Genomic DNA, 24,903 nt, shown 5'->3' with positions numbered 1-24,903 from the left:
CTTGGGGACATTGTTTCCTTTGGACTGGTGTGGGGTAACTAATCCAGGCAGGCAGCAGGACTCAAATCTGAGGTCTGCGAGAAAGCATTCGACCCACCAGGAAATGAAAAAAAAGTTAGATAAACTCTGTGGGTCAGTCAAGCAGCCTTGTGTTAGCATGGGAACAAAGCCAGTAGGTTATTTTCCTTTCAGTTAAGGAAACAGTAGTTCTCACAATAATACACCCAGAACTCTATAAACTTGTTTAAAAATGGAATATTTCAAGACCTTGCCTGCTTGCAGTGAGCTCCTCTGTGAAACATGCTGCCAGAGCTCCTCTGCCTAGTAGGGAGACAATATTAAAAACAAATGAATAACTCACCAGCCCCAGGTCATTTGGGCTAGATTTATTCCCTGCTGTGGAGATATTTGTGCAGAAGATGGAGTTGAAAAACGGATGTGGCTAAGGCTGTTTGGGTCATGCTCTCTGGTGGGCAATGGGAATTTGTCTCCTGGAATTTGTTAGAATTGGGCTTCACTCCGGTCAGCTCCCACCTCTTATAGGTCCGGCCCCCCTGCACAAGGAGTTAGTCCGTCTGTAAACTATTTCAGGCTCTCTGAATTCAGTCTCGGCCTCTTCCAGGTCTGCTAGCACTGTTGTATTTTTCCAGCTTTTCCTCACCTTGGTCTTCAGTCTTACTGAAATCATGGGGTTTTGAACGCAGAAGAGTGCAACAGGTAATGCAACTTTAGGCTGTTAGTTAGCAGTTGGCATTTCATAGTTCTCAGAGGATAAAATGTTTTCCCATTGATCTTCCTGGGCTATGCCATTGACCAAAGATGTGGGGATAATATTTTCAGATCAGTAATGAAAGGATAGTTCTTTTTTTCAAATAGCAGATAAATGAATACTAATGTGATACGTGTCATTCCGGTGGCTGAGGTCGTAAGATTTCTTGATCCGTTCTCAGCAGATTGTGATTATGGTGGTCTAAAGCTAGTATAGAGGTGGAAAATTTGGAGGAAAATATTAGGTAGCCAGGCAGTGGGCAAGTTCTCTCATAAATTGCCCTGTCTACAGCAAACAGGATAGTTTGGGAGCTCCTGTACCTGTAGCTGTTGAACACGGTAGAGTTAATACTGGGAGCTGGAAAAGCTGTTTTGATGCAAAGCTCGGCATGGAGTTACTGGGGGAGATTTTTCTGGGGCTGTTTTTTCCAGCAATATAAGTATTAGATTTGGCTGAAAACAAGAGGAGGAGAAGACCCTTAGAAGAAGCTGCTTTTTTGGCTTTCTTTTTTATTTAAAAAGAAAGTCCTTCTTTTTTTTTTGAGTGAAGTTAGCCAAGGATAGGTATTTGCAAGTTACACCACTCAGTACAAGCACGGTCACTTGTCAAAAAGCTGCGTGAAAAGAGATGTTACTGGAACAGGGGGAAAAACTCTGGGAAGTTTTCCCTGCTACTCCTGAATAGCAGGCTTATGTTTTCCCTTTGTCCCCTTGGAATATTGACATGACAGAACTTCAGTAATAACTTATCTTCACCTGTTGTTGGGTGGCCTGACAGTACTGCACCTCATCTCTGCCTATAAGGGCAGGATTATTGGTGTTAAAGCTTGTCAAGGAACACACATTGATGGCACCTGCATTCCTCACCGGAATAAAAAGTCTAGCAATAAATGAACGTTGAAGGAGCAGTATTTTATGATCTTTTTGAAAAACAAAATGTTATGCAATAAGAAGAAAATTATTAGCAATTTATTAGTGCTTTGTATCAGGATTTCCTTGTGTGATACAGCATCAGTTTATGGCAGTAAAAGCTCTAGCCATGCAGTGTATCGCTTTGCATGTGGTTTTTGGTCCTCTTTTCTGTGGTTGAACACACAGTGCTCCAAACTGGCAGCGAGAAATCATGCTCAAGGAAAAGGAAGAGGCAGCGTCCTGCAGAGCAGTCCTTTGCTGGTAGTTCACAGAAGCATTTTCTCTGCTCTTGCCATGGCAGCAGTGTGTTTTGCATACACGCATGCACCTGGAGAAGGCTGGAGCAGCATCCCTTACCCACCCTCCTCCAATGTAGCTCTCTAAAGCAGAATGAAGTGGGGATGCAAACTTTTAACACACCTGGAAGGGCAAACATTTAAGAGGCCTGATGAGAACTTTGCCATTGACTTACACGGGGGAAGGTTCAAAGCGATTTAATAAGAGAAAATATTGCCTGCTCATACAGTCCTCTTTCAGATTAAAGTTATCACAAAGAACCAGCTGCTGTTAGATTGTTCGCTTATCGTTATATCACAGGATTATCTGAAACGGTCTTTATTCCTGTTGCAGCTATGTGTCGTGCACATTGTAAGTACTGATACCGTTTTTGCAAGTGTACAATTTTTTTTTTTCCTGCAGCCAAAAGCTTTCTTTTTGGCAATTTTTTTTTGTTTTTTAGCCTAGCTTTGTCCCAAGGTACCTGACATAATAAAGAGGTACGTTTGGTTTTTATAGGTGAGGTGTACCATAAAGGTGTTCAGACACTTTAAAATGCATGCAATTTTAGACCCATGCAAATTTTGGGATGCACATTTTAGCAAGCAGGCAAATATTAGATTCATTCATATGTAGTAACAAAGAATGCTTAGAAACAAGGAATATTATCCGCTTTGCCATTGCCTGAGTCTCCTTAGCCCAGAATTTGACAAGCTGCTTAGAACCTATGTACCCCTCACCATCCCTGTCGACTGAAAAAAAAGTGTTATTGTCCTTTTTAATGTCAGCCTAACTGCCTTTTCCCCTCATACTTAGCTTCATGCATTCCATTGCTTACATGCATATGCCGGGATGGTGGGGTGGGGTGGAAGGGAAAAATAATAGGTCTTTTGTGGCAAAAGATCAACCATGTGACGACTTTGAGAATTTTGTGTTCTTGAGTAATGAAGATATGCTTTGTGGTGTTTCAGTTACTTATATTCTTATGCGTATTTTAGGGAAAGTCACGCTATTTCACGGGTATTTCCCCTTCAACATGGAATCCCTTGGTTTATCTGGATTACAATAACTTCTGGAGGACCATGGACAAGCTGGGAAAAGAGGTAGGCTGTGTAAATTGCATCTGTTTCATACAGTGCTCATGTCACCGTGAGTAAATTTGGGTTTGGTTTGGTTTTGGCAGTCTTTTTTATGGCTTCTTTAACGTAAGAAAAAAGAAACTTTGATCAGGAAAGATATCTCTGTTGCCCAGGAATAACAGGACTTCCTCACTGAGAGGGGGTTGGACTAGATGACCTTTGAAGGTCCCTTCCAACCCAAACCGTTCTATGATTCTATGGCAGGATACAAAAAGATCTGGAGGTGTCTGAGATATCTGAATAAATGAGGTCGAACCTCAGTGTATGTACTTTCTCATGCCAGGGAAAACCATTCCACAAGAAGGGTTTTACCCCTTCGCCAGTGGCAGCGTTTTTGAGTAAGGATGATTCTTTTCTGTAGCTGCCTAAGCTGGGCTCCAATTTGGCTTCATAGTAATTTTGTTTCTAAAATTTTATTTCTAAAATTCTGAAACCATAAATGCCTTCAAAATTCAAGGAGCACAACGGCAGATCTTCCTGTGAGCAAAAAGTAGCTCCTGAAGCATCATGCTGTCTTTCAAATATTTATCAGTTGCCTTATAATCTGGCTGTAAGTAGGAAGAAGTCCTACCTTACAATAAATTTCAAGCATAACTAACTGTATTCCTGCAAAGTTCATGGCGTTTGTGTGGTTTTGCAGAATCCAATTTGTATATGATACTACACATTTTTTTTGTCAAATAATATTTTTTTTTAAGGTTCAAATATATGATAGTGTCCTCACATGTCACGGTACTTACATGCAATGGATTATAATTGAGTATTTAACTGTTTAAAATAATTTAATGGTATTGAGACATTTTTCCTCCCTCTGTAGTTAACAGAGAGACATATAAGCCTTTAGATACCCATCTGGTAATTGACTGAATCCCTGACTGGAGAAAGAATTTTTTCCCTCAGTTGTTAGAGGACACCAAGACAACTTAATTAGAATAGACACCTCAATTCTGGACGACTAAAGGCGAGGTGAACTATACCCATACGCTGGGACTCACCGGTCAGACAAAGCCAGATTTGGTGGTCATGGTACAATTCTTGCCCAAAGGTGTGAGTGAAAAGTATTCCGTTTAGTGAATTTATTCCAAATTTAAAGCTATTTGCAGGGGACAAGAGCAACTCCTGGCCAACATATCAATCAACTCTGTGCTACTAACTAGCTATGACCAGGCAATGACATAGTACTGAATAATTTCTTGAATATTTTCCCTCTGTCTCCAGATTCCTCTTGAAGCACCATGGGACGCTCCGCATGCTGAAGAATGGGACAAAATGACCATGAAAGAGCTGATAAATAAGATTTGCTGGACCAAGTACGTGACACTCTATTCATTTTGAAATCCAGCCACAGAATGATAGTGGCTCCCTGGCAAATTCTGGGGTACAGCTGAGGACAGCTGGGGTACAGGCGGTGAGAACACAGGAGGTGTTTGAAATGAGGCTGGTCTTTGTGATGGGCTGTTGTCAGGCGATGGATGAGGGCCTGTGGAGGATAAGGCAGTACGCAGAGCTTGGGCTGGCTGGCAGGTGGGATTAAAGGTGCTGGGGAAACCTTGGGTAAGCTTCAGCAGGCCCATGCACACAGGAGTGACAACATGCGCTCTTCCCACCACGCTTTCACTTCACTCAGTTGGAGAACATGTACCTTTGTCTTTAGGAAAAGCAACATGCAAATAAAGCTCCGCTTGGCAGGCATGAATAAAGGTCAGTTGCAGGCACAGGCACAGAAATGGAGGCAGAAGGGGGTGAGGGGGCTTCCCCAGCCCCATGGCAGGCTAGGAGCTGTGGAGTGATGTCCTCTTCTGTGCAGTTATCATACGTGTCTGCTTTTACGGAGTGAGCTGTGTGGCATGTACCACGGAGCAGGCAAGTGCAGCTGGCACATCGGAGGGCAGCACGCCGTGACAGAGGGCAGCTGCTTTCCAGTGGTCACTTGATGGATGGGGCAGCGTGAGACCTGAGGAAGGGGGAAGTGAGCAGCTGTCGACTCTGGAAACTCTGGAGAAAGTTCAAATGCTGCTCCTTGTTTCAGCAGTAGTGCCTGCTGGGCCTCCAAAACCCTTGGAGAGAAACAAGGCAGCGGAGGCAGCCTTTCTTGTTGCCTTTCACCTCCCTGGCTGGTTTGTGCCCGCTCGGGAGGTCCGTGTTCGTCCCAGCAAGCCTGGTGCTGTGTTTGCTCAGCTCTGCCCATTGCAGTGCACCCTCCCTCTGCTCCGGGGAAGCCTTGAAAGCCCTTGAAAGCCAGCCAGCTCTCCTGGGCCTCTTTGCCCAGCAGGGTAGTTTCTCATGAGATGCTGCCAAGCAGATCCTTGAGGAGGATAAAATCTGCTTTTCCAAAATCCAGGGTTGCAATTCTGCTGGTTTTCTTACTCCTGTCGGGATTTTAAACTCCACAGTGTTATGGCCACTGCAGCCAAAGGCTGCCCTTTACCTTTGCATCATCTGACAGGTCTTCCTTGTTTGTGAGTAGCAGGCCCAACAGAGCATCAACCTTAGTTGGTAGGAAGAGGGCCCAAGGTGATGTATCGCCTAGCAAATGGCCATTGTGTTTTATATGTCTATGAGGGACCACACTGTATGAATGAAAAAAAGGAACGATGCTCAATGTGAGGTGACGACAACTGGAAATACTCTTCTCTGCCTTTCCTTTTTCAATTAATTCTCTTTATGAGGCAAAGAGAAGTGTGCTCATATGAGCACTTGTGTCCCCGCTTGCTGTGCCAGCCCCTGTGCTATTCTCTAACGCTCTCCTCACTTGTATTCACCATCTTTTATTTGTGCGGCTGCGCTCTGCTTGCCCTTTCATTTTGACTGTGGTTTAGCACTGTGCCTGCAGCTTCCTGACCACAACTTTCCATTTGAAATTTATTTTGCTGGCTTAAACTTTGTTCCAGCTCCATGTGATACGAGGTACGGCCATTTGGACTTTCTCTTGCTCTCTGTGGCATTGTAGTTTTCTTTACAATTAGTTTCATGAGCCATTTGCCTGCAAACTCAGTTATTTTGAACTACTCTTTCTGCTGCAAGTGCACTGTCTCTTCCTCTTCCAGTTTTTACTGTTCCTCTTAGTCAGGGAGCTGGTGGAGTATAAGCAGAACTGGGTTTATAGTGATCTCTCCTGTAACATGCTTCTCTGCAAGACTGCTTCTACTGCCGATGGCTTTGTGGCATTCCAGTTTTAATGGATCTGCTCAGCTGAAATACATTCAAAAACTCAGTAAAAAGCCCTTTCAGATCTTCAAGGCGAGCCCAATTTTTCTACACATAGTTAAAAACTGTAGTGCCCTAAACAGAAAAGCTCTTCTGCAGCATTTTCTATGTGACTTGGGTCAAGATTATAAAAGAAGATTTGTTTGTCATGTGTCATAGATCAGCATCTAATGATTCTGGAGACTCTCTTCACATTTCTCAGGTCTGAACCTACTACAACTGTTTAGCGTCTTGGTGCGTTCAGAATTGTGGCAGAGGGTTCTTGCTTGCAGGATGTTTTCATATCCTGGCTAATGAAATAGAGGTGGCTGGACTTCATACTCAGGGAAATGAGGTTATGAAAGTTTATGTGTTACATATTTTAGCCCAGATAACTTGCAAAGTTCCTTCCTTTAGCAGATGATTATAAATTCATGTTGTTTTATGAAAGTTCATCCAAGTCAAAGACCTTTCACCTTCTTTGCAAAATGATCTCAATTCTCTTAGCAATCTGTAGCCACAAATAAAAGAAATGTGAATAGCCAGGTCCTCGTTTCCTGCTGCTATAACTCTGTTTATGTTCAGAGGACTTATTGTAGTAGACAGCTGACCCTTTCCTGATATTTATGGCAACGATTGCCAATTTGGCTCCTCTGGGTTATTTGCTGTGTCTGATTCTTGGTTTCACAAAAGGTCTGTGCAGCAGTGTTACATGGGCGATGGGGAATGTCTTGTCCGCATGGCTAGTTGAGTCCCGCGGGACCCATCAGACCTTGGAAATGATGTGCCCGATGAACTCCCCATGGAGGAGAAACGCAGAAGAGTTTCACTAACTGGTTACCAAATGCATTCTCCTGTTGAGAAAAATATTAGCTGTGACGAAAGGAATAGAAGCTGGGAAACCATTTAAAGCAATAACTAAGGTGAAATCAGTGGGATTTCAAACTGAATGGGTAAATGCTGTTGGAGGGAGGGACGTATGGATAGAAACAGTCTTGCTACAGGCTAAAAAATGAGACGGATATAAATCATCTTGGCTTTTCTGACATTGGGAAGGCAGCCCTTATTGAGAATAAAAAAGACAATCCTGACCGCAGTCAGGGAGTCGCATTTACTCACTGCCTGTTTCTGCTCCTGTCTCATGCAGAGCTGCTAAAGAATTTGCCACCTTCTTTGTGAATGTCAACGTCACGTCTGAGCCTCATGAGGTCTCCGCTCTCTGGTTCCTGTGGTACGTGAGGCAGTGTGGGGGCACAGCCAGGATTTTCTCTATCACCAATGGGGGCCAGGTACAAAACATCTCATATTCTTCCTCCTCTCTTGAAACCAGAAAGAGCAAGTGGAGTGTCGTACCCATCAAAGGCCCTGCAATTAATGAAAAGAGGTTGAAACACCAAGTTCATGTGGCATGGGAGACAACTGTGTTCTCACGGGATGGAACAGCCCTCTCGGCTAACTTTGTACTGAGGACTTTCTTGTTGTACCTGGGGACTTTTATTAGCTAGGCTTTGGGATAAATGGGGACAATTTAGTCAATTGTTTTTTCCTGCATTCACTTCAGCACAGTCCTTTTGTTTTGTTGCTTTTTTGCCAATTTGTTTTCTATGGGTTACTTAGCACATCTGAATGTTTTCAGGAGTTCAAAGCAAGGGTACTTCAGGGTGAAATGTGGTTTTTTGGCATTGAAGCCTCTTATGGCAAGAGTTGGAAGTAGATAGTAAAAGGCCCTTCCTTCCTGGGAGAGCTCACGTGGCAGCATGTTTTATGAGCTACTTCAGACTGTTTCTCGCCTTGGCCATGGCAGGTGCCTGGTTGCCTGCAGAACATCATGGTTTTCATGTGATCATTCTGGATGAAGCTTCAGAAATGGGGAGAGGGAGCTGTCAAAGTAATTTGGATGTGGTATGTCAGCACCCTTTACTAGCCTCTTATCTCAGTTAACGCGGCCTCAGAAAGCACACACAGTATTTCAGACTTAAGCTACCAACAGCAAAAGTGGAAATAGCACCACACCCTTCCAAGTGTGCCGGGAAGGGAGACATTACAAGAAGTTGCCTGGAGAGATGTCTGCTGGGGTAAGACTAGACAACGATGTGTCAAGAAAGATGTAAGTAGAGCTAATGCTGCTCTGAGGTAGGAGCAAGACCTAAGAGCCTTCCACCTCAGGAGCCCCTCAGCTGCATTTGCTGTCCCACATCAGCAGCTGCTAGACATCGCAGCTAGAATTAAAAGTAAAATTAATCCCAAGATGCTCATAGCTAAACAAGACACATGGAGAGGGGAAAGCTAGACTGGGAAGAGCACTTCTTTTTCTTTGTGCTTGGGTAGGGCAAGCTGTCTTGGTTTCTACCATCCTTCCCTCTCCCCTCACCCCAATCAGTATCAGTTGAGCAAAAACGCTAAGCGTTTCTGACGTAGCGGCCACGATGAGTCTTATAAAACTTCTTCAGACAGCCATTTCAGTCTTGCAGCACAAGGCTTTGTGGATCCTTTCCTCCCTGCCAGTACCAGCATCTTATATGTAAAAGTGAGCTGCTTGATATAACGCTGGTGGCTGGTAGATAAAAGAGGGTTAATGCTTCCCCTGAGCCTCTGCACAGACATCACAAGGAAATATATGTCACAGACTGTGCTTTTTTCCAGACAGCAATGTCTTTGTGTCTTCCCAGGGACAGATAAAGCTCATTGCCTGCTGCAGTCGAGGCCAAACCCAGTTAGAGATCTGTCTTGCTTCTGGTGCAGGCTTTCGCTGTACAGATGCAAGTTGCTGCCTGTGTCACACATCACGGTTTTTGTAGCACGGTGATGGGTAAAATACTCAAAACCTCTTTTTAATGAAGTGATATGCTTAGCCTAGCTAGAATACCTGCATTATATGTGTTTGTTCTCTAAGCTTCAAGAGTCTTTAAGCCAGCTAAATTGAAGAAGCCATTGCAAAAGTGGTTTAGGCAGCAATCTCCATTGAGGCTCGGGTTTATGCCTTTGCTCTTCTGAAAGTCTGGGCCTCTTTATGCACCCTTAAGACTTGCAGATTTGGCCTGGAGTTTCTTTATTATGAGCATGTCATATTCAATGTCATTGTGATTAATGCTGGTGATCTTTTGTTTGTGTTTCTTTTCTGTTTGTTTTTTTAGGAGAGGAAGTTTAAAGGGGGTTCTGGTCAGATATCAGAGAAAATAATGGAACGCCTCAAAGGCAGAGTTAAACTGGAGAGACCTGTGGTCCGTATTGATCAGACAGGTGATAATGTCATTGTGGAGACTCTAAACCATGAGATATATGAGGTAATTTGATCAGAATAAAAGTAGAGTATGCATTTAGTGGAGGAATACATCTGCTGTAGCTCTTAGCCAGATGTAATCAGGAAGTATCCATTTGTGTTCGTCTATTTCCCAGACTACACTGACACTCTGTGAAACCTGCTTTGCAGATTTATTTATGACTGGGTCTCTTCTTGGTGTTCTGCTAGTTAGTTTCTGTCATTACTGTGCCTTTTCTGCCTTTTTCTGTGATTATATATTTTTACATAGAATCATAGAATTGTTGAGGCTGGAAGGGACCTTTAAGATCATCGAGTCCAACCTTTAGCCTACCCTGACAAAAGCCACTTCTAAACCGTGTCCCTAAGTGCCCCATCTACCCTTTTTTTAAACACCTCCAGGGATGGTGAATCCACCACCTCCCTGGGCAGCCTATTCCAATGTTTAATAACCCTTTCAGTGAAAAAATGTTTCCTAATATCCAATCTAAACCTCCCCTGACATAACTTGAACCTGTTTCCTCTCGTCCTATCACTTGTCACCAGGGAGAAGAGGTCAGCCCCCATCTCTCTACAACCTCCTTTCAGGTAGTTGTAGAGGGTGATAAGGTCTCCCCTCAGCCTCCTCTTCTCCAAGCTAAACAACCCCAGCTCCCTCAGTCGTTCTTCACAAGGTTTGTCCTCCAGACCCCTCACCAGCTTTGTAGCCCTTCTCTGGACACGCTCCAACACCTCAATGTCCCTCTTGTAGCGAGGGGCCCAAAACTGAACGCAGTACTCGAGGTGGGGCCTCACCAGTGCCGAGTACAGGGGGATGATCACTTCCCTAGTCCGGCTCACCACACTATTCCTGATACAGGCTAGGATGCTGTTGGCCTTCTTGGCCACCTGGGCACACTGCTGGCTCATATTCAGCCGGCTGTCAACCAACACCCTCAGGTCCTTTTCTGATGGGCTGCTTTCAAGCCACTCTGCCCCAATCCTGTAGCGCTGCATGGGGTTGTTGTGACCCAAGTGCAGGACCCGGCACTTGGCCTTGTTGAACCTCATTCCATTGGTCTCAGCCCATCGGTCCAGCCTGTCCAGATCCCTCTGCAGAGCCATTTTAGTTCTGCATTGAGACCATTTCAAAGAAAGGAAAAATAACGTTCCTGTTCATATCTAAGTTTGTGGTTTGGAGAAGAAAAAAAAAAAAAAAAGACATTTCAAACACCTTTAGTAAGATGTGAAATGCTCCGTCAGTATGTGATTACCCACAGTGGCACCCACGGGGCGGCAGCTCCCTTCTGCACACAGGGCCCAGCCTGCCACGGGGGTTTGCACAGTGTTTGCGAGTGGCAGACCCAGTGATGGTCTCACCAGTCTCACCAGCGGCAGTGTTTGGAGGAGAAAGGGAAAGGGCTGTTTGGCAGAGAAGCCGGTCTAAGGATGTTCTGGAGGAGGGACTCCCTCCCTCCTCCAGGCGTGTCTAAACCCTGGAGTTAAAGCCCATGCTTCTCCCTCTGTGCTGGCTGAGCAGCAGCCAAGTCAGAGGAGACAGGCTTCATGCACTCAGTGGCCCCACCAGTGTCAGAGTGCCTGAGAGCAGCAGTGTCTGTTGTGATATAGTGTCACCCTGAGTCCCGAAGCAGAGCGTCCATTGTTCCAGTCAGACACAGGACCTGCAAGAGGGATGGAGTGCGTTCAGGAAAGCTGAAATCACCATCAGTGTCGCTTTTTCTGAATTAGTATTCTGTGAACATGCACAAAAGTTTTTTGGGGGGTTTTTTTGACAGCTTATAATTTCGACAAATGTGTTTCACCTTTTCCTGGGGGTGGTGAAAGGCACTCTTACCTGTGCCATGAGATCTATCTATCTTGTCCCATTCCCCACCTGTCTCCAGACAAGTTTCATCTCTAGTCCTGTAGTGTCTGGAAAGCTGTCAAGAATCATCTAACCACAAAACAACATTTTTTTTTCCCAGCTTTTTAATCTGAAATGGCAGAATTATTTGGGTCACCTAGAAATATCGGTGTGGGACAGCTAAGCAGCAAAGTCAGGTGTGGGAAAGTTGTTAACAACTGATAAGAGCATCTTCGAAAGGTGTCCTGTGGGCTGAGCTCAACGACAGGCAGGCAGTGCCTTGTCTGTACTGACTGTGTTTTACGTTTCAGGGCAAGTATGTGATCAGTGCTATCCCTCCCATCCTGACAACGAAGATTCATTACAAACCAGAACTGCCGTCGAAGAGAAACCAGTTAATTCATCGTTTGCCTATGGGGTGTGTCATAAAATGCATGATGTACTACAGGGAAGCCTTCTGGGAGAGGAAGGGTATGTGGGGAAAGCGAAGGGCTGGGGAGCCCCATGCTACACTAGTTTTGAAGCTCTGCTGTCTCTCAGGGAATAAACCCGAGGCGGGGTTACATGTGCAAAACCCCCAAACCAAACACACAGATAAGAGAAAGGTAAAGCTCCTTAGAAAGAAAGGAGAGCTCTTCCTCCAAGCCTGAGTGCACACCTTTTCCCGCAATGAGTTCAGACCTGAATATGATCCCGAATCTCACTGTTGCTAGTGAGGAGGAACGACTGAAAGAACAAGCAAGGTTTCCACAGGAAGCGTTGCTGAAATCCGCAATGCACGGAAGGGGTGACCCTACCGCAGTAAGTCCATGCTTCTCCCTGCCAGGGGCAGAGTAAGGGTAGCCAAAGAGAATTTACAGGAGATGACAAGGAAAGCTTAAGGTGTAAGCAAGACTTTTCCCTGTTCTTAATCTTCTGTTCTACAGACTTGAAAAACTGGAAAAAGTAGGTTAGCTTTTTGTTTAAATCAGGATATTTTTTCCATTACTGCAACATCATGTGTTCTGCAGCTTTAATTGATACTGTTTCCAGAGCTACTTGTAGGACCAGATTAGTTTCCACCTCCTATGTAATGATACTGAGAGTTGCACTGGGTGAGACTATTTTTTCACCGTAAGAATATAATTTTCACGTTTCAGGGCAAAAACTGGGATTAGAAAGAAATGTAGGCAGATTTATACATCCTTGTCTATATGGGGAGTTTTGTGTGTTCGTCTGAAACATGTACTGATGTGATACTAGATTAGATGGCCCATGTTTCTGCTGCATTACGGTTATGGGACACCATTTCTGACAGCCTTATCGTCAGCAAAATCAGTGACCAGATGTAATTCCACTGGGTTTTCTTGCTGCTGTTGTTGTTTTGGCCAAAGTTATTCATAGAATGAATCATCATAGCTCTTGCTAGATTATTTTTAATGTTTATTGCCCCCCAATATAGAAAGGCAAAGGGACTTGCAACAATCCACAGAAATTCCTTGCTAAGTAATAATGGAATTTAAATGTGACTTTTATAAGTCTGTGTACAAAATTTCCTAGAGTCATAGGGAAGCAAAGAGAGTGAGTTACAAAAACACTTCAGACAAGTAGGTATTATTGTACAATTCCTTTTATGGATAATTTCCCTTGCTCGTTACTATCAGAAACAATGACCATCAACAAGTTTCTCTGACAAACATTTCGGTTTCTTTTCCCCTCTTAGGTTATTGTGGTTCCCTCGTCATTGAGGATGAAGAGTCTCCAATTGGAATAACCATAGATGACACGAAACCTGATGGATCTTTCCCTGCCATTATGGGGTTAGGAGCTTCTAGCCCATACTTACAGATGTGTATTTCTTTTTGTATGAAGGAGTAGGAGGGAGAGGGGAAATGGCCAGGTTACATCAGGGGTGCCCGCTCCCACAGTCCTCGTAGATGGAGGAGAGCACTTCTGACAAGTCTCTTGTGCTTCTCTAGTTCGTATAAGCTTTTAGGAGAAGCTTCTGCTACAAATAGCCTGATACAAAGGAGATGGCTGGGAAGGAGTTGCTGAATTCAGCTGTAGTTTATTTTAAGCATTCAGTTAATGTTTTTTTGCTGTGGAGTAGATTTAGAAATAAATCCCTTTCTTACCTAGCTTTGTGAACCCGTGTTCGGCTTATGTTGGGCCTTGCATTTAGCTCCTGGGCCAAAATGAAAATCCAGTTGTCCAAGAAATCCTCGTTTGCCTCCTCTTCCCATTGATCTGAGGCGGGACAACAAGCATCAGCTGGTGGTTGAGCAGGGCAGCAGCTGTGCAGTGAAGAAATCAGGATTCTGAAGAAACTGCCAAGTAAAAAAGTTATAGTTGGACAAACAGATGGGAAAATATGTAAAAGCATTGACTGGCTTTTAAAATGGGTTAAGCCAATATGAAAAAACAATATCTACAAATGTTTCCACTGTAATCTGAGGTGAGACTGACAAAAAAAGGCCAATATAAATGTCAAGCAACTACTCCTTAAGTATCTGGCAAGGAAAGCTTGCCACTTCTACTGAGCTACACATGTTTATGGGCATGTCCAAGGCTTAAAAACTTCCGTGACCTGAGAGCAATAAGCTGCCTCCAAACGCCATATGGCAAACAGTTTCCTGCTTTCTCCTTGTGGATTTATGCAACTTTCTAAAACAGCACAGGAACATACTTCATCCCCCAGGTATCTCCACTAAGGTCAGATGACCTAATCACCAAATCTGTTTCCTTCAAGCTAAATAAATATTAATGCCAGTTCTTACAGGACTGGTCCGTGACACTGTGTGGTGCTTGTCGGGGCAGCAGGCTCCCGTCGCTTATTACCACCTAATGACACAGGCAGTGGTACGGCCAGCTGTCTTCGAGACTTCAAAGGCTCAAGAAAACTTAGGGTCTCAGTCCTTTTGGATAAGACTTAGGTATAAAAGGGTTGGCAGTGCAGGCTAATTTGCTGGACACTGTTGTCTCTCTGCCCACTTTGGGTATTACTTTGCTTTCCCTTGTCAGTGGGGATGGAGAGTTCATTCCCACAGAGCAAAATGAGGCCTGTGCTGGCAGCTTTGAAAACACACTTGCAATCTGCAACTTTCTCATCTGGTAGCTGCCAGGCAGTCCTCTGCGCCTGCCCCTGGGAATGCCTGCTCTCCCTTTCAATTAACTCCACAGGGTGCCCTGCACAGGCCTTCTCACCCGTGTGACTTGTAATTATTAAGTGATGAGGTATGATGATAAAATGTCAAGCCCATTACGTACCGGTAAAGTGCTTTGCTTGTCTTTTTTTTAGAGTAATTTCAAGCAAGAGCTTGCGAATCAGCCGGGGTGCTGACACTGCATGATATTTATATGCCATATTTTTCTTTTCAGTTTCATCCTTACCAGAAAGGCTGTTAAACTGGCCCATCTCAGTAAGGAAGAGAGGTAAGAGTTCAGAAACCGTAAATGTTTCAGAAGTCAGTCAGTTCTCTGGGATGCTTCCCCACAGAAATGTGTGTGAAAACGTGTGTGCATCTGCACGTATACACATGCTCAGTGCAACTACCAGTACTAGAAACTGGGGCAAAAATTGAGCTTTTGGCACAAACAAGCCAAGACACTAATAATAATATCCATCCAGTTATGGATATTTCTCAGTTTCCAAGTCCTGCCCACTCTTCCATGTTATGACTTATCAGCTCTGTATCTCTGTGTGAACTGAGAAGATTTTTTCCAAAGACGTTTCCTGACTGCATCCTCACTGAATGATGCTCCACCCCAGGGATACAGGGAGCTGACATACGTAGTTTTGGGTGTCCTTCACGTTCAGACTGAGTGATAAAATTTTTAAACCTCCGTGTTTACAACAGTATGGTTCCTTCATTAGTCTGTGAAATGAACAAACGGTACTTTCTAAATGCGATTTTTGGTACACATGCGAGGAGTTCTACTTAGGAACGTGAGTAGTATTCTCCAGCTGATATTTTGTTCTTAGCTATAGTAAATCTGTAGGGATTTCATTGATTTATATTGCTTCTCTTCTGGTCTTACACCAGTGAATGTGAGAATGAATTGGTTCTGCATCCTAAAATAACTGTACAAAGATTTATTTTTTTAGGGATCATTGCCAAAATCAACCTACATTTCCCATTCCCTGGGTCCATTTTGGATGTCACATTTAGGCATCAGCATTTGAAATATGTATGTTAGGATAAGAACTTGAAATCAGATGCAAAAACAAAGCCAAACACAACTTTCTTTCCAATGTATTCCAATAAATGTGATTATTTTTTTTAAGAGCAATAACCAAGAGGATTTTTTCTAACATTTTTTTTTTTCTGACTCTGATTTTATTTTCATCTAGGAAGAAGAAGATCTGTGAGGCATATGCCAAGGCAATGGGGATGGAAGAGGCTTTACATGTAAGAAATTAGTGCCTGTTTTCACCTCTGTTGTACAGATGTTGTACATCTGGAGGAGGAAGCCAAAATTCCTGCTACCTAAAATTGCATGTTGTGCCATACAATCTGTACTCTCAAGGGAAGGACAGCAGCATCTAGTATAGGAAGAAAAGAGCTGCCAGTCTCACTCTTTACAAGAAAAGAGAAGGCAGTGTGTGCTTTTATTTGTCCTGTCATTTCCCCATGGGAGGCTAGTGCTTCTGTAAAACTGCAAAGATGTGTTTTGTGCGGATGAATGACATTAGCCAGGTGACACGGCATTCCTTTGACACATATCCTTAGCCTGTTTTTCCCCTTCTTCAAAGGAAATCGGTTTTTTATTTCCAGTTTCTCTGCCACTGTTTCACTCTCTAATATTTGCTAATTCTTGCAGCCTGTGCATTATGAAGAAAAGAACTGGAGCATGGAGCAATATTCAGGGGGTTGTTACACAGCCTACTTCCCACCAGGCATAATGTATTCTTACGGAAGGTAAAACAGAGAATGCTTTACTTTCTAATTTACATTTCTTAGCTCGTGTACAGTGATATACCTTATGCAACAAACTTACGGCATATGTAGCATACTGGGGGAACTCCAACCCTCTTTCTGTTCCCTTGCTCCCCAGCTAACAAGGATCTTGCTATTGACTTTAGTAAGAGCGGAGTTTCTTTTGTGACTTTCAACAAAATAAATGCATAGTCACAAAGGGACCTGCTAGAGCCAGGAAACCTTTCCCCACGAGGTTACTTACAGTATTCGTTGCTACGCAGTATTTGCAGTAGATCCCTTTAAGGCTTTCTAAGACCTTGAGGGCGCATATCTTGAACAGATGAAGAGTCTCCACTGACTGCTTAGGAGGAGCGCCGGGTTCTGGTGAAGCCCATTGAGTCACATCACAAGGGGAAGACACAAAACCCTTACATGAAACCTCATTCGCTCCTCCCACTCAGCAAAACCTCCCATATCCTCCCCACGCAGAATTGCTACATTCCTAAAGGCAAGTATTAGATAATACTGATTAATACTTGGTATATCACTGAAAAGCGTGTGGAAGGCACGGTTCAGCACATAATAGGAACAACCAGACAAATCTTGTATCCATAGCCAAAGACCAGACAAACCGTGTGGCACATTGCAGCGTGAGCTCCTTAGCGTGTCCATCACGGAGTTACACCCTGCCTCTGTGCCAAGATGCGAGTGGGAAGAAGCCATCCTGTGCCCAGCCTCAGCAGTTGTAATTTATCTGAACACTTGGTAGTGATGGGTGAGGCCTCTGACCTGGGGAAGCTCGTGTCAGGCAGACAGGGAAAACCTAATTGGGGTTAGATGGGAGCCCTTAGAGGAAGCAAATCTCTCTATGGGAAAGGGAGCTTATTACCTATGGATGGGTTGACCGGGATGTTTGTGCAGCTTGGCACGGCTGAAGGGCTGGCTTATATGACCTTACGGGGCGAATACAACTCTCTGAATGCTGAGGCCTTCAGCTGCTGTCCTCTTTTGGCAGGACTTGCAGCCAGGCAAGTCCAGCCTCCAAACAGAAGCTGGTATTAGTGACCCATCACTGCAAAAACATCATTCACGTCCCATTGTAACGGCAGGATAACAACAAAGCTGCCATGCAGAAGACATAAATCTGTCAGCTGCCACGCATTTCTGGAGGCTGTTAGGATTATCCCTTATCCCAGCGCTAAAATAAGGCTCCTATTACTTTGCACAGAAACTGGGCACACTGATTTATGCCTTAGATTTTTTTCTTTCCCAGATCTCGAGTTTTGTGTACAGAAGCAAGTAGGTGGTCATGCAGAGACAGCTTAGTGCACCACGCTCTCCAGCCCAGGTCTGCAGGAATTCTGAAGAACTGAAGTTGAGCACTCCATCAAAGCCCATAAATTGCTTTTAGAAGGATCATCACCTTGCTGCTACTTGTCATCTGACATTCTCCATTTGTTTTGAAGGATCATTCGCCAGCCTGTTGACAGAATCTACTTTGCTGGCACAGAGACAGCTACCCAATGGAGTGGATACATGGAGGGGGCCGTACAGGCAGGAGAGAGAGCAGCCAGAGAGGTACAGACTGTTGGTTTGCTTTCAGCATCTCTAGCGGAAGGTTAAAAAGGATTAAGTACAGCTTGGAGGCTCTGATTTTGTGCATCACACTCTGTAGTTGTGCAGAGCCTCCTAGAATTGATGGGAAAGAATCCCAGAAAAGGATGTGAACCAAAGCCTTTTTTTTTTTTTTTAACTTTACTAAGTTTGTTATTGAATAACATGAAGCCGAGAATCTTACCCAAATCAGAACATTACACAGTGTGTTGCTGCACTGGAGACTTAAAACGAAGCTCATGTCTAGATGCCTCATGTCTAGAGGAAAAAACCCTCCAACCTGATGCTGCCCTTAGATATACTACCTCAATTTCTAACAAATTAATCACTGTATGTTTTAAAAGTAATTTAAGTCATTACAAATGCTCACAGCCATTTCCTGTGTAGCAATCTGGAAATCTGAGCATTGTTCTCATTTTTCATCTATCCCTTCTGCTTCTCCTTTTATGAGAGAGTACCATTAGCTCAGCTTTATGAATTCACAATGGGCAGCTCTGATAATGTCTAAATCTCCTCAGAATGACACGCATTGGGCTGGGTTCCCAGTCACAGTGAGATCCCTTTACAACAGTCTGGAGGGAGGGAAAAAAAACATTAAAGGGCGTACGTTACAGTTACAACTGCTGTATGACAGAGCCATGGAGCTGTTATTTAAGGGAAAATCAGCCCTTTGCTTCCATTTGATAGAAAGTCATATTCACCTTATAATCCTCATCACTTGCTGTTTCAAGTCACCTAATTTCTCTTTTCTCCATGACCGTGAGCAGTAGTTACAGAGACGGTTCGCTGTCTCTTCTGGAGACATTCATTTGCCACTGAGAACGTCCATGATTATTAACATCAGTTTATTCTCAAGAAAAATCCTCTAAGAGCTTTGTACTGCCTGCATAGCCAAGAGATAACTTCATAATTGTGTACTTGGAAAGCCCCAGAGTTGTATCTCTCCTCTTTCTAGTTGGTGATCCAAGCAGCATCACTTCTAACAGGCTTTGAGTCCCAAGCGTGTGGCAGTAACCTCACCTTGCTATTTCTCAAACAGTCGTGAAAAAGCATTTTTACTTGTACTCAGGAAAAAATTTTAAGTAAACATCTGGAGAAGCTGTAGTTCGTGTGGATTTCTGAGTGAAGTCCTGCTTTTTACAAATGACACTGTGAAACTGTCCTTTTATCCTTAAAACACTGATTAGGCCCACAATGGTTTGATGACCAGCTATCATATAGTTACACAAACAACCAAAACTGCTTCCTTCTTCTCTCTTTGCTGATATAAACAGAGAAACCACTATACAATTTCTGGTTCAAAGCACTTTCAGCTAGTCATAGTTATGCCTTTTATCAACGTCACTTTGCTCTGATTTGCTCTGCTTTTCCAAAACTGAAAGTAGTGTGGGTTTTCATTTCTTCTCGCGTGGTACAAATATTTTTTTTCTTCTAGATATTGCATAGTATGGGGAGGATCTCAGAGAATGAAATTTGGATGCCAGAGCCAGAGTCAAAGGTAAGCCAGACTTTCTCGTTGTCACCCAGTCAGGTGTGCACCCCTCAGGCTGCGGTCCCTGCTTCATCGAGGTTTCGGTTACCTCACATGCATCATCCTTTTTTTGACTCATCCAAGGACTGTTGTTACCCCTGTCTGAGGGGTGGATGGCCAAGACCCAGGGACAAGGATCTCAGAGCCCGGGGGACCGCAAAATGCGGGAAATCAGCCTAGTTCTGCTCAGTCCTAGGCCATGGTTTTAAGCCAAATATAACCTCCTTCCAGTCACAAGTCACTCCAGCTTTGCTGTCCCACGGATGACAGAAAATATGCATTTGGCAGCCCTGACCCTCCTTCCCCGCCCCGCGACCTGGTCCTTGGGAAAAACCTGTGATCTGCCCAGCCTAGCAGGGGACGTTTGCCACGTCCCTGCTCCCGCGGTGAGGGAGACCCTGCTGTGGTACCATCTCCTCTCTCCCGCAGGATGTCCCAGCCCGACCGTTCACCACCAGCTTCTGGGAGAGGAACCTGCCGTCCGTGCCGGGACTGCTCTGCCTGCTTAGCTCCACCGTGTGTTTCACCTCTGTGGCTGCTGTGGGGCTGTTTGCCTATAAAAAGGGACTACTAATTAGAAACTAGTGGGGACCACACGTCTTGTGGAAGCCGTGTACTCCCTCCTCTTCCCTTTTACCAGATGAGTGTTATTTTTGGAGAGAAGTGGCATGGACAGCTGGAAAGGGCAAAAGTTGTTCTCCTTGTGATTTTTCTTTTTAGTACCATAATTAATGCATCAAATCTACTGCAGTTGCTACCAGCTAAAGAGAAATAAATCAATTGTGGGGGTGTTTTTCAAATTTGCCTTTTCCTGTCCATTTGTTTTGATGGGACATGATAATATCGATGTTATATTCCTAACACAGGCAAGGCAAAATGCAGTCACACCTTTCCTGAAAGGCAGAGAGACCTTGAAGAATGCATTCATTTCCACTTGCTGCTTTATTTTTTACCAGATGAGATAATAAATACCCTTATGTATTCACCTCGGTTAGCGGCTCAGAATATCTGAGACTATTCCCGTAACATCCCCGCTGCACAGAAGAGATTAGCATGCCAATCAGACATAGAATTGCCAAATTAATTTTCAAATGCATTTGATTAATTATTAATCATCGCAACATGAAACTGAACCGCGAGCTGGTTGAAAAGCGGTAATTAGCATGAAGCAGCTCGCTAAACGGTGAGAGAGGAAGCCCGAGTGGACTTTATTCTGCCCGCTACCCAGCAAACATCTGCGCTTATCTGTTCTGCAGGGTACCCACATCGCTGCGGCACGGCCACAGCCACGGCGCGGCTCTCGGTTCCTTCCTGGCCCGAGAGCATCCAATCCAACCGAGCCGTTCGCTGTTAAAGCGGAGTGAAAGGAATTAGCAAAGTTAAAGCCCCTCCAACTTGCAGCAGGTGCTGGCTGTTATTTTCCGAATGGCAGCAGCTTCCTGGCTCCCTGTCAATTCCTCGTTTTGCTCGTAATCTGTACCGCCTTCCTCCAATAAGGAGAAATATATTTGGGGCTTGAATTACTGCCTTGTAAATTACAGTAATTGGATGCATCTGCCTGTTCCGCTGTTATTATGTACATGATACACTTAAAATAATCACTTTAGTGTTTAACTGAAGTCTGGAATATATGTTTCACAACGTACCATCATTATGCGGTCTTTTTGCCATGAAATGTGAGCGTTGTATGTGTCCATGAACTCAACTGTCATTCAACATGGGTAAAATGTGCCTTGCAGTAGCCCTGCAACCTTGGTAAGAGGAGCTCTTCTATAAACTTTTCTTCAGATTCTTTCTCGTGTTGTTTTTTTCTGAGTTTTTGGAAGGTGGTGTTCCTCTAGTGCATTAAATCACTCGGCACATCACATGCAGCAGCCACCAAATCCTTCCCCTGCTCAATATGATCCAGGTCTATATGCCAACAGAAATATCTGCCTACCTAAGATGACTTCGCTCCTGGCCTCTGCTTCAACCACATTCATGTGTCCTCTTGTTTTTTTCTACAAAAGCCTTGTAGACACCGTGAGTGCAGACCAATCTCAGCTGAGGTGCTGGTGGGTTCCAACCCAGAAGCTGTTTCCAGAGGGAAGGGATGCTTCAGGTGGCCCCTTGTCATCGGATGCGAGCAGGTGCCCACGGTGCCGGTGTTAAGCACCGCACAGAAAAGGTTGTGCAGACAGTACATGTCCCCTGAGCTACTTTGTTCATTGTTTGCAGGCATTCTGTGCGAGGATCAGCCAGCCGCTACCGGTTTCTCTGGGGGTAAAAAAAGCATGAACAGATTATTTATAAGACTATCTACATTTCCAGCTTCGGCTTTCCCGTCTAGCTTGAACTTACACATGCACTTCGGGCTACACATGCTAGAGAGAATAGTCTCAGTAGGAAGCAGCAATGTTGAATTTTGAACACACTAAACTGTAATATTAAATGCTTGTTTAAAGGATTTTTGACAGGTCGTTTGACAGGTTGGTTTTGCATCCACTGTAGGAACATTTTAAAGGGCGGAAAAATGACTAACGTGAATTACTGTTCTCCCCGGCTCCAGCCGTTACTGACAAGGATTCCTGTGCTCCAGGACTACCCCTGCATGCAGCCTGGCACAGCCCCAGTGCCCGCCCCAGGGCTCGGGGAGGGAGCGCAGGCTCGCTCCTGACAAGCCTTTTGTGGTGTGCAAAGGTTCTGCACCGTTACACGCTTCCCCCCAGGGGGATATTTCCACCACCTGAAAAGCACTATCTGTATCTGTTCAAAAATATTCATCCATACGCGTATTTGCGGCAATTAGAGCCATTCATTACTTTCCCGACTTTAAGCTTGACATCTGAATTTCACAGCTTTTGTTTGTGCGTGCAAAAGGGACCCCAAATCATCTGGAATACACCCATGAGCCGACACCATCCAGCTTGGCTTTTCACCTTATCCACGATAAGGTGGATCACTCGATTTGGCTGAGCGAGTTTCAAACTGTTAAGCAGGGCCAGGTACTACAACGTTCCCCGCTTCGCAGGGAAAAAGCACGTCTCGCTGCTGTGGGAGTGGTAAGCGGCAAAATGAAATGAGAGAGGTTGATTAAAATTGGCATTTGTGAAACTCCTGCAGCTCCCAGGCACCACGCTGCTGCAGCGAAAGGGCAGCATTTGTCAGAGATTATAGACCAGTTTCCATCCTGCTTTAATGCCCTTTCTGACAATCAGAACAATTTCCCTGTTTAAACATTAAACATTTAGCTTAAATATTAAACAGCCAGGCATCTTTCTTAAACCAATTTTGAAACGGAATGGGACTGAGTTTATCACCACTGACAACTCTCCAAGCGAGCTGCTGCTGTTATTAAAACCATGAGGCTGAAGCACTGTGGAAACGCCTCTTTCTTCTGGGGACCGAGCGGAGTCCTCACGCAGGCCGTGGGGTGGGAAAGCCTTTGGTGACCTTCCCTAACCAGGGGCGCTCAGCGTCCCAGTTTTTGGAGGAAGAACCTCCTTGGCGGAAGGAGGGAGATGCTCTGTCCTCCTAAAGTAAGGGGTGAAACGGGAGAGGCCAAGGTCCGCGCCAAGTCCATGAGCACCAGGGTGGGAACTGAATGGCCTGGGAAAACGGGAAAGCCTCAGGTGAAAAGGCTGCTGTTTGGTGCTTGGGAATAAAGCCAAGACCAGAGCGAGCACTGGCAGAAGGAGCAGCAGAGGGGAAAGAGAGAAAAATAATTTAAAAAGTACACTAATCCTCTGTACTAGCAGTGAAATAAGAAGTGCCACAGAGCAGATAGTTCAGGCGGTGCGAAATAAGCAAGTGGAGACGGTACATGTGAGAGAACCTGCCTGTTTTTTAATTAAATTGCAGGTTTTGCTTACAGATACCACAGCAGATGTGCCCCAGCCCCTGACAGCGTGTCACATAATTAGCCTTTCAACACCTCTGAGAGCCACCAGAAATTGGCACAGAAAAATACTCCTGGGAGACTCTTGTGCTTCCCACCTCCCTCCTGCCCTGCTCCCCTTGGCTGCCGCTCCTGCCTGTGCAGGGCGGCACGGCTGCCCCCTCCCCGCTGCCATCAACCAGCCCCGTGGGGAAGGAGACCTTGAAACAGGGCAGGCTGCTGGGCCACCAGGAGCTGGGTGGGCAGGAGGTGCAGGAGGGGAGCCGCTGTCTGGCTTTTTTTGCGTCATTGGTCCAGCAAGGCTTTCCTTCCTTCATCATCCACCCATCATGCAACCTCCAAAATGCCCAGTGTGGGAACTGACAACCTGAACCCCTCTGGCTGCAGACCTACTGTATGAGAGGTCTGGGAAGGGGCCACCATCACGAGGATGAAGCGCCCGGTGGCAGGGGCTGCATGCTTTGGAGCAGTGAACGTGAACCTCCCCCAGGTCAGGCAGCGTCCCTCCAGCCATGCCCCTCAGCTGGGGCAAAGGGGAGGTATGGCCAGACTCACCTGGGTGACAAAGGTCCATCCAGACTCAAATCCACCCTGGGCAAGGAAGTGGTTCCAGCCTGTGCTTGGTCTCTTCAATAGTCATTCACCAGCAATACTTTCCAGTCCATGTTTGATCCAGCCCCCAGCTTCATGCTTGATCTTTTTGCCCAGGATCAAACATACCGCCAGCCACTGGCACAAATTACCATTATATATTTGAATGAAAATACCACCCAGGGGGATGTGCCAAGGTAGCACAGTCTGATGGGCCAGAACGTGCAGGTTTCCCACCAGTCGGTTCCCACATCCCATTGACCAAGTTCTGCTGCCTGACAGCAGGAGCTTTCCCTGGCCAGAAACCACGCCGGGAACAAGCTGGGGCCTGGTCTGATGTTCTCTGCACAGAGCTCAGCTCCCAGTTCCTGACAGCAGCATCAGGACACAGAAAAATGGACAAATCCAGAGAGTAGTCTTCTCTGGAAACATTATTTTAGTTGGTTCTTTTCCTTTTGGGTTGTTTCTCTTCCAGGGAGCAGTTGGAAACAAACAATTTTGTTATGTAAATGGTCCCTGCAACAGTTGCTTTCCACACACACAGCGAGAAAGCAAATTTCATCTTGGTGAAAATCCAGAAGGGGAAATTAAATGTGCTCTTTGTTAGTGAACTGTAACTTTTCTCACTCAGCTCCTGTGCTTGGCAATCAGTGTTTCAGGCTCTGGTTGCAATTCCTGTTCTGCTCTTTATTTGTAGTGCTTGGCTTACCAGTTTCTGTTCTCTATTTCTTGCTCTCTTTGGTGTTGCTTTTTTGTTTGTTTGTTTTTTGGGGTTTTTTTGACTCATCTTACGTAGCAGAGAGAATAACCCAGGACACAAAGGAGGAGCAGGGAGAAAAAGTTTCGCAAGTGAGCGTGCATTCCTTATGAGAGGGAAGCTTTAGCAGAGCGGTGCTGGTCACTTGCTGGGTGCCAGAGGAGTCAGCAGCGCCTCCGAGCTGCCCCTCTCCTCTTCCAGGGATCCCAGGAGACGTGATGTACCCCAGCCTACACCCATGAACCGCTCAGA

At 45.0% G+C, this 24,903-nt stretch overlaps 1 protein-coding gene across 1 annotated transcript in view; it reads left to right on the top strand.

Moving 5' to 3' along the window:
* The window catches only part of LOC141749642 (amine oxidase [flavin-containing] A-like), a 40,712-nt gene extending 19,492 nt beyond the window's left edge, over window positions 1–21,220 (top strand). The window contains exons 4-15 of the mRNA XM_074603476.1: window positions 2,955–3,059; window positions 4,314–4,405; window positions 7,429–7,570; window positions 9,416–9,565; window positions 11,695–11,854; window positions 13,086–13,182; window positions 14,741–14,794; window positions 15,714–15,771; window positions 16,184–16,281; window positions 17,748–17,859; window positions 19,331–19,393; window positions 19,856–21,220. Of these exons, the coding sequence (XP_074459577.1) occupies window positions 2,955–3,059; window positions 4,314–4,405; window positions 7,429–7,570; window positions 9,416–9,565; window positions 11,695–11,854; window positions 13,086–13,182; window positions 14,741–14,794; window positions 15,714–15,771; window positions 16,184–16,281; window positions 17,748–17,859; window positions 19,331–19,393; window positions 19,856–20,011 (1,287 nt within the window). The 3' untranslated portion in view covers window positions 20,012–21,220. The remainder of the gene's footprint in view (window positions 1–2,954; window positions 3,060–4,313; window positions 4,406–7,428; window positions 7,571–9,415; window positions 9,566–11,694; window positions 11,855–13,085; window positions 13,183–14,740; window positions 14,795–15,713; window positions 15,772–16,183; window positions 16,282–17,747; window positions 17,860–19,330; window positions 19,394–19,855) is intronic.
* Window positions 21,221–24,903: the final 3,683 nt, after the last annotated feature.

Source organism: Larus michahellis, chromosome 1, assembly GCF_964199755.1.
Source record: "Larus michahellis chromosome 1, bLarMic1.1, whole genome shotgun sequence".
Lineage (NCBI taxonomy): Eukaryota > Metazoa > Chordata > Aves > Charadriiformes > Laridae > Larus > Larus michahellis.
Note: the sequence above shows the minus strand (reverse complement) of the source record. Positions and strands in the feature narration are given on the sequence as shown.